Genomic DNA, 12,663 nt, shown 5'->3' on the forward strand with positions numbered 1-12,663 from the left:
CCTGGCCCCCTGCTGAACACACAGGTGTTTATGATATAGGCAGATTTGACTGCATGTTCACATGATCTGTGAGAGCGCACATCGTTAACGACATAGTGGGTACACAATAGACGAAATGCACAATATCATATAATATATCATTATATAATTATCATAGTTTGCAACTTTGCATAATGTGTTTCCAGCTTACTTAGTTCTTTGCACATTCATGAGTCGGCATAGAAACTTTCTGTGCTTCTCTGATTCTTTCCCCATATGCGCAGCTGCACTAACCAGGGACATGGGCCAGGCTGGGACATCTAGGAATTCCCCACAGTGAAGGTGACTGACTATACACTTGTGCGACTTCTCCTGGGGGACTCGTCATAATGGCAAGCAGCAGGTGTCGCTGGTGGACAGGGACGTTCCGGCACTGTTCCGGTACAGCTTACTAAGTAGTTGCCGTGATGGGTGTAACTGTAGTGAGTGATTACAGGGCAGGTCTCACGCTTGTATAATTACATAATTATTATGTGGCATGATAGTTAATGTGTCACTCCTTGTAGCTGGGTATCCTGTGACTCTTCCACCTGACTGCTGGTCTGCTGGAGTCCCTCTCTAGTCTCTCCTCCCCCACCCTTCCCCTCCTTCCGCCTCCTCCCGCCTCCTTCCTCCCGTGCTGCTGCCTGCACTCAGTTGCCGGTTGCACAAAATGAACTGCCGAAGCGGATTCTACAGGCAGGAGCTGAACAAGACGGTATGGGAGGTCCCGGAGCGGTACCAGCACCTCACCCCAGTGGGCTCCGGGGCCTATGGCTCAGTCTGGTAGGTGCACGGTGCAGTATACAGGGGCCTCCTCGGGCCCCTGCCAGCCACTAGCTGATGCTCCATTTGTTGTGCAAACCCCACGGGCTTCCTCCTGTGCTGCTGCAATCAGTCTTCCTTCCCTGTAGCTGTTGTAATAATGCTAGGGGAGCTCTGCGGCTGAGTCTGTTCCATTATACGGACTTAGGTGGTTGAGCCTGGATAAAGGAGGATATATATATATATATGTTACTACTGTGTTTCAGGCGGTGCAGTGAGTAGTTATCTTCCCAGATCAGCCTGGGTATAGTGCATTTCCAATGCAGATTGCTTTATTATTACTATTACTATTATATTTTTTTTATTATTATTATTAAATCATCCAGCTACAAACCTGCTAGAATAACCATATAACTTGTGCATTGGCTAATAGAGGTGTTCTTATGTATCCTCTATTCTATCTCTATCATTACACCACTAATGACATTTGTTCCCACCACCCTGCATTAGTACATTTGGTACTGCCTATTATTCTGGATATCTAGTCTAAATTTATAATTCATCACTGTGATGCCATTGGTTTCTATATTATGTGTCCTTTTAATTGGGCTCATTGCTGATGTCCTGTCTCTAGCATCTGAGAGAGAACCAGTTTAGCTCATCAGCTACTTTAAGTTTTTCTAGAGGTATTTTCGGCCTGAAGTTTATTTGGTACTTCCTCATCTTTGCGGCTACCGCTACACCAGTTATGTTAGCCGCTACTTAACCGATACGTAAGGATTTTGAGTGAGAGAACCCTGGGTCTACTCCACGCCACTCTCCTGTGTTCATGCCACCATCTATTACATTTAGTAAAGTAGTGAGCGGGGTAAGCCACCGAGCCCAAAACACAGTGAGCCCACGAGGGGAAGATGACGCTTAGCAGCACTGTGTAAGTTCCATGGCGTAAGCGATGGCCACAAAGACGAGGAAGTACCGTTTTTTTTCTTAAATGTCTTTGTTGCTTCAAAGCTCATCTTTTACTTGTGTTAATTCTGTATGTGTAATTCTTACAACTGCATACTTTTAATGGTCATTCACCCAATACTGAAACTGATTTTCATATTGGAACTTTCCTTTCATCACCAGTGTAAATATGTTTTGACAATTGTTCTTAGTCATGTGGCTACAGCAGGTAAATACTAGGATACAGAACCCTGGTGAGATAAACGCTTCCTGGCTGCCTTTGCTACTGCAGTAAGTTTTAAGTTTGGAAGGAATGGAACTATTTTACAGATAAAAGGTATCATTATGTAGTAGTAATATAGTAATGAATGGAGCGGGATAAAAAGTCGCAAGCAGCCCATTTACAAGATAGCTATCGCCCTGAAGAATTAAACAACAGGCAAGAAATATGGATGAAAGGAGGGGTGGTGTAGCAGTAAAAGGGTGCACTCTACTTCATCTTCAGTCTCCTCAACAATTTTGACACCTACTTCTGAACTGATGCTGATTTTAGTTCTACCAGCTATACCCCTATTCATACTGTATTTTTCAACACACCCTGTACGTTACCTTGTAATTTGTTTTTTTGTTTGCTATGTACGGCGCTGCGGACACTTTGCGGCGCCTTATAAATAAACCTACTACTACATGGGCTAATACTGGGTGTTTTTTGACTAAGCAATTTTTGTAGTCAAAATAGCTAGTTGCTGGCGGTCAATTAGCAACGATTCGGGGCTGCGCACCGCTATCGCCTGCTCTGTACGCACAGGGCGATTCAGGGAAACATTCTAAGCGATTTTGATGATGTAGTCAAAATCGCTTAGAACAATCGCCCCATGTATACGTGGCTTAAGAGTAGAGGAGTATAAATGAGAGAGCAGAATTGTGTTGTGGAGGACACAATATTATTCCTCTGATCATTTATATATAAAGAGCCACAATGGATCTGCAGCACCCAGTCACAGAGTTCCTACACAAATAAGTAAAACAAGAAAAGTGACTTAGTTCAAGACCATATAGGGCAAGTGCAGGGTATATAATCATATCTGCATCAGCAATGATACTAAAATAAGTGTTAATGTGGCGTAAAACTATCTAAGCCATTAAAGGAAGTATGGAGATGTTTTAAGAAGGAATGGCACATGAGTGAAAGGGTCCTGCCCATGAGAGCGTACATACTAAAGGTGGGTGCAGACAGACAGGGGTGACACTGAAGGTTTGCATCATACCCTTTTCACACTGACAAATATTTCCCGGGTTATTGCACATGAATGTGCAACAACCCAGGAAATTGGTCAGTGTGAAAGGGCCCTGAAAGATTGTCCCGTGACACTTCTGGTTCCAGGGGCAGTGTGAATGGGTAAACCTGGGTCAACGCGCTCCGGGTCCCATTCCCTGCACTGTAAAGGTGCCACTGGAAGATGCTGAAATCTCCCAGCGCCGCCCTCACCTCCCAATTACGCCACCCACCCGCTTCATGCTGGATTGGGCAGCTAGTGTGAAAGCACTTGTTTTTTTTTTTGTTTTTTTTTTCAGAACAGGCAGTAGGTCATGCCCTACCATCCATTAGGGTATAGAGGGAGAATAGAATAGTGAGCTGAGCATAGCGAAGCACCGTGACCGAGGCATCGCAAATGTAGCGAGCGATGCGAGGGGCTTCCGTACACTTAGACCAGGGGTGGCCAAACCGGTCCTCGAGATCTACCAACGGTCCACATTTTCCAGATCATCTAGCTGCTGCACAGCTGTAGCCATTACTAACTGTCACATTTTCAAACATGCTGCATTCCTTCCTACTATAGATCCACAGGTTGCCTGAAAAACATAAACTGTTGGTAGATCTTGAGGACAGGTTTGGCCACCCCTGACTTAAACAGTGTCCAGAACTAGACGTCTAGGTTTAGACGCCTATACAAATACGTTTTGACCTTCTGCATTGTTGACCTTCCGTCAGTCGACCTAAGGACCCTGTCGACCTTCTGCCTGTCAACCTAAGGAGTGTCGGCCTTTCTTGGGTCGACCGAATGATTTATACCCGAACCCTGCATCATTGCAGTTCTTCATTCCTATCTGAGGTGTCGCGGTCTTCTTTGGTGCTTTTAATACAGTCTTGTCTATATTCTATATTGTCTAGAAACAGACCAGACTCTGCTAGATGATCTTGCATAAAGAGGAAAAATCTAGCTAGAAAAGGAGAGGATCCTTGTGGGAGGGATCTATTGCAAATTGTAGAAACAAGTCAATTAGTACAATACTGATAATAATAGGGATTCATAGATGTTGAGAGATCTGGCCCACAAATGGCTAATCATGAAAGTTACAAGATTGAAATATTTGGATGTGACATGAAAATGTTTTATGATGTCAACAAAAGAAGGAACAGAGAAATGTCTGCAGATGTGATTGTAATATCTGATCTCTTCAAGTAACCAAATCTTATAAAATTCTTAAATGGAGCGAAGTCAGGCTTGTTGTAAAGTTGAACAATGGGTCCTTTTATCAGAAGAAATTTAAACTGCTGGTTGGTAAAACTCCATAAACACAGAGTTTGCAATTAGATGGTTCAAGGCCTATTTAGAGCACTTGGCCATTGGCAACCAGAGATGATTGGAGACCAATTCTACCTCGAAATTGTCCAAATCAATTGAGACCCAAAATCTGCTTTGTCCGGATTAAGAAGTCCTTTAACCTCTTTCAATCCGGAAAAAGCTAAATTGTTTGGTTTTCTCTGTCTCTCCCCTCCTCTCTTTCTATGTATTGTATTATTTTGGCAGATAGCCCTCAACTAAAAAAAGTGTACTCTGTAGTATAGTAGACATATTTTAATTGCATATGATGTTTAATTGCAATAGAATGTTAACTTTTTCTCTGTTGTAGACTACAATTTACAGCAAAAGTTGATAAACAGGTACTTGTTTTCTAGCACGGCGCCCACGATTTTAATCTTATTACATCGTTTTGATTGCATCGCATGCGATGCGATCAAATGATGATTTAATTGTACATGCAACCTGATGGGTGATTAGTATGTTTTATGCACCCCCATTGTTAACGCCACCGTCACTATTAACGCCAACCCGAAGCGTGTCGAGCACAAAGAGCCCGCGAAGGGCGGCGGTACGCGTCCTCCGACCTTTTTATACACCCACTATCCACGTCGGCGTGGAGTTGCTTTTGTATAGTGTGGCGAGCGTACATGTATAATTTCACATGTATTCCGCGTCGCTGCGCTCGCCACACTATATAACATCAACTCCACGGCGACGTGGCTAGTGGGGGTATGAAAAGGTCGGAGGACGCGTACCGCCACGCTTTGGGTTGCCGTTAAAAGTGGCGGTGGCGTTAACAATGGGGGTGCATATAACATACTAATCACCCATCAGGGTGCATGTACAATTAAATCATCATTTCGATCGCATTGCATGCCATTTAAATGGCATGTGATTTTAAAATTGTACAGTGCGGCTCTTAGGACCCGTAAATCGGGTCCCATCGCATACCACTAATTAAGGCATGCGATGGGCGCCGTGCTAGGAAACAAGTTCCGATAAACAACTTGAGATACTAATCATATTGGCTTTGCCATTCTGTCTGGTTTACTGTTCAGTCCAGTCTAGTCTAGTTACTTCAAGCACAATGTGGTCGGTATTTCAGCACTGATATTCAGACCTGCGTGTGCTAAAAGCACCACAGCAGACAGTGACGCCCAAGCCAGGGAAGAGGAACTGCACATGTTGTTTTTTAATGGATCATTTATCTTCCTAACACAGGGGATCGCAATTGCTTGTGAACATACTTTTATTTTATGAATGTGAGCCCCAAATGAGCGAGTCCATTGTAGATGAAGTGGCTTGGACTGGGAGCATAGTGAGCTACAGGATTTATTTAATAATAGACTATTAAAAGCACCACTGGTTCTAGAACTGGTTGTTCCAGGTAAACGGATATACTCCCTGTTTTTAAAACCATCTATAAAAACGTTTGGATAACTTCTCTGAATCTGCCCATACCAGTACAGTAGATGCCATAGCAATTGGGAAAATCAAAGAATCTTTTATCTTTTTCTTTACTTCTAAACCACATCTATATCTTGTGGCTAAAGTACCAGCCCTATACAGGAGGTTGCAGTCTTCTACAGTACTATATAGTGAATCTCCTCTTTGGTTGTTTTGTTTTCAAGAATTTGGAAAGTTTTAAAAGTAACTATCCTAGAAGACTTATATAGCCTGAATGTATTATAAAAACAAATGTACAATACAATAAAACTATGGTCAGTATGAGATAACATAGGGAATTAGGGAGTAGATATGTCCCCGATGTTCTGCATTCTCACATGCCATTTTCTGCTTCTGGAAATGGAGGTTTTCTCAGTTTAGATAAATCCTGATTAGCCCCATATCCTCCAATGTACTTTGGAGGATGTGAGAGGGGGGGTGTATGCTCTGATTGTGTCAACATTATTTGGTCTAGAACTGGGGTAGCCAACTCCAGTCCTCGAGAGCTACCAACAGTTAATGTTTTCCAGATCTCCTCACAGAATCGCAAGTTAAGTAATTAGCTCCACCTGTGGATGTTTAAAAATGTTAGCTGGAAAATGTGAACTATTGGTAGCTCTCGAGGACTGGAGTTGGCTACCACTGTTCTAGAACATCCTCTGGGCTAGAGTGCACCAAGCATCAAAAGTGATCAAGTGGATAGTGATAAACAACCACTCAATCAGTTCCTACTGACATATCTCAAACCCAACATGTAACATGACAGTTTTGAGCTGGCTGTTTATCGCTCTCCACTTTATTACATTTTGAAGCATAGTGCATCTGTCACTATAGCTCGGGCAGCTTTATTTCAATCTGCTGCTCTGCGGGCAGTACATGTAAAGATCCTTAATAGAGCATTCATTGCACAATACCAGTAAATACACATGGTACCCAAGGAGACTGGTCAGTTCTCCAAATGTTGAGATGAGGTTCTTGTTTCTTTTTTTCACAAAAAAAAAGCGGTGGTGTAAAAGGGGCCAACTCTGGTCATTTAGGGAGCGTTTCCACTACCACTGAATCCGGGTTCTACCCTGGTCATTACCTGGGTAGGATTGCCGGGGAATCCAAACCGAGTTATTTGACAGGGAGCATTTCCACTAGCAGAAAAACTCAGGTAGAAGCGCAACCCCGCAGAGATTACCGGGTTATTTCTTCTAGTGGAAAAGGGGTATAACATGGGAATCCTACCCAGGTCCTGACCAGGGTAGAACACTGGTAGGACCTGGGTAGTGGGAGGTGTAAACGGTCCAACCCAAGTTGTGACATCAGAGTAGCTGGGGCAGTCAGGGAGGCTGCAGCCCAGTAGCTGCTGCCCAATCCAGGGGTCGCAGGAAGCCACTGGCAGTTACTGGCTGGGTGGTGCGGAAAGGGAACAATGGGTCTGAATCTTGCTACTGAGCGAGACAGCAGCACCTGAGCCCCCGGCACCAGTGGAACCCCTGGCATCCATAAGAAAAAGCAGGGCTGACCCAGGTTCAGTGTAAACGGTGCAGACTTGGGTCTGACCCAGGTCAAAGTGCTGTGTGTAACTCCTTTTACACCAAGGCAAAACCCAGGTTGGACCCAGGTCAGCGTTGGTGTAAAAGGGGCCAACCAAGGTCCAATAACACTGGTCTGACCAGGGTTGAACACTGGTTGGACCTGGGTCGTGGGCGGTGTAAATGGTCCGAGGTTGGGATATCTGGGTAGTGCTGAAAGGGTACCAGAAGTGCTTGGATGCCTTTCCACAGTGCGCTGCAGTGGCAAAAGACAGCAGCCAGGAAGGATACAGGAAGTGCACACCGAAATCATAATTGGATGCAGTATCATTTGTGGTGCTCTGTGTGTGTGTGTGTGTGTGTGTGTATGTGTGCTTTTTTTTTGGGGGGGGGGGGGGGGGGGGGAGCACGTGGGAGATTCAGTCTGCTGCTGCAGGGGAAGGGGCTGGGGAGAGCACATGGGTGATGTTGAACTTTTATACCGCTATGTGTGCTTGAGCACTGAATAAAACTTTTTGAAAAATATTTTACAAAATAAACAAACCAACATTTTTCAATGCTAACTAGTCATGTCTTTTTATTTTAAATCATTGAGGGAAGGAAAGGTTGGATGGCAGTTTCAGTCCTAAAATGGACCTTTTTAATGTCCATAGGGAAAAGCAGGGCTGACCCAGGTTCAGTGTAAACGGCACAGACCTGGGTCACAGTGCTGGAGTATGAAGCTGAGTCCGACCCTGGAAATTCCTGTTTTCCAAGACCAGTGTCCGAGCAGGGATTTTGGTGTAAAAGATGATTGTAATTGTGGCAATTATGCTAAAATGTATTTCTTCCTTAGCACTGGTGGTCAAACATACTCCTAAAATGTTTGTATGTGGTAGATGTTATATCTTTCCTAGTTTAGAAAAGAGTTGTTCAAATATGGGTGGGGGGAGGAAACAAATATATTTATAGAGAGTACAATACGGCGCCACTTACTAGACTTCGCAATAAATGTCAGACGGGTCCTGCTGGTTAAGCTTTCGAAATTGAATCCTTCATGTGACTTAACATGAAAGATTAAAGGTGCCCACACACGGTGTGATTATCGTGTGCAATTTGAACTTTTTGGTTCAAATCGCTCACTATTTATTTTGCCATGCTTACTCCGGTGTAGTCCATAACGCAAGGCAAAAAAGTATGTGTAGGCAGGTATTTTTTTAACTAGATCGCATGTACCCTGTAATTGACTATTGTAGTGTAGTCAAAAATGACTCAAATCGCACCTAGCACACACGTCAGTGTGTGGGTTCCTTTAGTATAATGCTTGACGTTGACAGATCATTGCCACCCAGATGCATGATCAAAATACCAGGAACACCAAACATGCAGGCATGTTTCATCAACAGCCTCTTAACAATAGTCCATGCTGCCGTGGACATTCAATCAACAAATACCTTTTGCCTCATGGAAAAGGGATGTGTCTTGTACTGCCAGTCTTTTGGCTGACAAATTTAGAAATCTCCCACAAACTTCATGACACATGTGACTCCACCCATAAAGATCAAGTTCCATGTCGAATACACTACCAATGCATCACACCACTAATATACAATCAGCTAAAGCAGCGGTTCCCAAACTTTTTTAAACCCTGGCAGCCCTGAGTATCAGATTTTTTTTTTTTTCATGGCAGCCCTAGGTCTAAAGTTTCTCATTGATAAAATCAGAAAAAAAATATTGAATTGTGTGTTTCTCATCCTTAGGGAGGTATTCAATGTCAGGGGTACGGCTGTCGAGCAAGCTCGACAGCCGTGTCCCTGTCCCGTTCTCGCTTTGGCCGTGAGCTGAGGATGGAAATAGACGAGCTCCGACCGGGAGCTCGCCTATTTCCGGCTTTACTCGGCAGAAGAGCCCGACAGCTTGTGATGTCGGGCTCGTTCTGCGGAGAACCCCTGTTCAATGCTGTCGGGGAAGACAGCATTGAATAGGGCCCCGCAGCCATCTCTCCCGTCGGGAGATGGCTGTGGGAGGTCGACCATCAGATATGTGGTAATGGACAGGATTAAATTGTTTGTCCACAATGTTCCTATTACATTGGTCATAAATAATTTTGAATTGGTCATGGACCACCAATCCAGGGCATTCCTGCAAGTCTACCAAGGCACCCCAGGGTGGCACAACACCGTTTGGGATCTTCTTACTATGAAAAAGTCATGTAAAAAAATACCTTTTTTAAGAACCCACGTCCCCCCCCCCCCCCCCCTTTTTTTTATTATTATTCTTTGTTTTATAATTGTCAGCCAACTTAGGAGCAAACATACAAACAAAAGCCCAATATCATATTTTAAATATAACGGCAACTAAAAGAAGGCAACAAGTCAGGTGGTTAATGGGAGGTAATGTGTATAAAGGGTAGTGCATAAAGAGGGGGGGGGGGGCACAAAACCATATCAATAGTAGAAATACTCTAAGCATTGAATAATAAGAGAAGACAACAGCTTGGGGCAAAAATCAATGCAGATAATCAGTCTCTACCCATGGATTAACGTGTAAGGTATTCCTCAGGAGTGAGGGTACATGCGTCTATCCTCTTTAAACCAACTTTGGGGAAATACTTGACTTTGATCATGGAGGTATTAAGTAATTTCCTCCATTGCTGCAACATGCCAAATCCCAGTGCAGGGAGAAGGGGTTGGGATAGTTTGGTAAACAGTCATTAGGTCGATATGGGTCGAGAGCTTTTTCCAATTCCAAGCAATCCATGATTTTGCCTGTAAGAAAAATGTGCTCGGCTTTTAGGAGGTAGTTTAGTATGTTGTGAACAGGTCCACCATATATGGATCCTAGCAGCCCTTCAGCCACACCCCTGCCAACAGTTAGTTGAAGATGACGGAAACATTTCATTAAGTCTCTCAGAAGTTTAATACTGGCAATAAAATATTTTTTTGTATGTATCTTTTTTATTTCTCTATCATCCATAATGGGATACTGGGATGGTCTGAATAGGATGGGGAATAGAGGGTTTCCGCAGGAGACCAGAATATACAAAAATCTTCAGCAGGTTGTACTGGCTCCTCCCCACCCACAAGCCAGTTTAGAAAAATGTGCCCTCAGGAGAGCACTTCCTGTAAGCTCCATAGTTTTTCTTCAGTTCACGGCACTATGGAATTTTGATGTAGTCTTTAAATTCGGCACTGCTTTCCTAGCATGGCGCCCACGATCTAGATTGTATGTGTGGGGCTGATATCTCATGCATCTTATGTGTTTGTGCGGCATAAGATGCATGAGATGATGCAATCAACGAGATTTTTACATTGGAATCAATGTAAAAAGGCCCCAAAACCCCAATTTTAATTGCTACCCCCCCCCCCTCATGGGTGAAATGGCCCCCCCATTGTTAATGCCACCCCACTATTGACGCCAACCCGAGGCGAGCGGCGGCAGTACGCGTCCTCCGACCTTTTCATACCCCCACTATCCATGTCGGCGTGGAGTTGATTTTATATAGTGTGGCGAACCCGAAGCGTGGCGAGCAGACGCGGAATACATGTAAAGTAGTCCGTGTCCCCTCGCCACGCTTCAGGCTCGCTGCGCTCGCCACACTATATAAAATCAACTCCACGCCGAAGTGGATAGTGGGGGTATGAAAAGGTCGGAGGACGCGTACCACCGCCCCTCGCGGGCTTGCTGCGCTCGCCACGCTTCGGGTTGGCGTTGATAGTGCTGGTGGCGTGGAATGGTTATTGGGGGCTCACGATTTTTTATCTCATGGATTTCATGCATCTTATGGATGCATAAGATCCATGAGATTAAAAAATCGGGTCCATTGCGTTGATTGTATGCCTTAAGTACCTTAAACTTAAGGCATACAATCAATGAGACGGGCGCCGTGCTAGGAAAGCAGTACCTTAAATTCCTACAGTCTTCCTGGTTTGGACCATTGGTAACGTCAGAGCTTAAGTACCTTACCTGGATGATGGTGGCATTGCTGGCTCTGGCCTTGGCGAGGCACGTGTCTGAGCTGGGCGCTTTATCTTGCAAGAGTCCATGCTTCATCTTTCATGAGGATAGGGCGGAGTTAAGAACTAATCCGCATTTCTTACCAAAGGTGGTGTCGGCATTCCATCTGAACCAACCCGTTGTGGTTCCTGCCAGTAGGACTCATCCAGAGATCCCTGAATCTTTGGATGTAGTTTGATCGCTTAGAGCAGGCATGTCCAACGTTGGCCCTCCAGATGTTGTGAAACTACACATCCCAGCATGCTTTGCCACAGTTTTGCTATTAGGGAATGCTAAAACTATTGCAAAGCATGCTGGGATGTGTAGTTTCAAAACATCTGGAGGGCCAACGTTGGACATGCCTGGCTTAGAGTGTATGTCCAGAGAACAGCTTGTGTACCCCATCTTCGTTGAAGGCTCATTCAACGAGCTGTTCGGGGTGTCTCTGCTTTGCAGCTATGCAGGGCTGCTACATGGTCTGGTCAGCATACATTTGTCAAGTTTGATGCCTTGGCCATAGAGGATACCCAGTTTGGGCAGGTAATACTGCAGCAGTCTCCGCACATTCCCACCTGTTCTGGAAGCTTTGGGACACCCCCATCATATTGAGTCCATCCCAGTATCGCATATGGATGATAGAGAAAATGTGATTTTAATTACCTACCTGTAAATCCTTTTCTTGTAGTCCACATGGGATACTGGACAGCCGCCTCAGTGCAGAGTTCTACTACATCCGTTGTCACTATGTTGAAGTGATGTTGTTAGTTAACAAAAATGTTGTCAATGAAGTGATCATATGTTCTTATATTGTTGTTTGGAGTGTGCTGGTATGAATCTCACCATACGTTCATCCTCCTTCGTGTACAGTTTTACCTTAACTGGCTTGTGGGTGGAGACATAGAAGGGAGGAGCCAGTAAAACCAACTGAAGATTTTTGTATGTTCCTGTCTCATGCGCATACCCTCTATTCCCCATCGTATTGACACCATGCTAGTATCCCATATGGACTACAAGAAAAGGATTTCCCGGTGGTAGGTAATTAAAATTCTAGGTTTGGTTGCGATAGAGCTCTTTGCTATGCCCAGTCTTGTGTCATCCCAGGCTTCATCATGTAGAGGCGGTCCAAGGTCTTGTACCCAAGCCGCTTCATGTGGTCTTAAGGAGGGGGTGACTGGGAAATCAAGCCCTTGGTCAAGGGACAATGTTTACACAGACTCTCAAAAGAGATAGGGGCTTGAAGGACAGAGTGAGTGTAGGCTACAGTTTAAACAATAGTGAATTTGAAGGCTTTCCAAAGCATGAAGTATCTTGGAAGAGGTTTTCTGCTGCAGTTCCTACAGAGACCGCCATTGATCCTGGTTGAAAAAATCTACATGAAATTTAACCCTACTTTAGCCCAATTACAG

General features: G+C 44.4%; 1 protein-coding gene across 1 annotated transcript in view; it reads left to right on the forward strand.

Moving 5' to 3' along the window:
- The first annotated feature begins 539 nt into the window (after nt 1–539).
- Nucleotides 540–12,663, forward strand: part of MAPK11 (mitogen-activated protein kinase 11) — a 54,031-nt gene continuing 41,907 nt past the window's right edge. The window contains exon 1 of the mRNA XM_083182867.1: nt 540–804. Coding sequence (XP_083038993.1) covers nt 692–804 — 113 coding nt within the window. The 5' untranslated portion in view covers nt 540–691. The remainder of the gene's footprint in view (nt 805–12,663) is intronic.

This window comes from Crinia signifera, chromosome 4 (genome assembly GCF_055691185.1).
Source record: "Crinia signifera chromosome 4, ASM5569118v1, whole genome shotgun sequence".
NCBI classification, from domain to species: domain Eukaryota; kingdom Metazoa; phylum Chordata; class Amphibia; order Anura; family Myobatrachidae; genus Crinia; species Crinia signifera.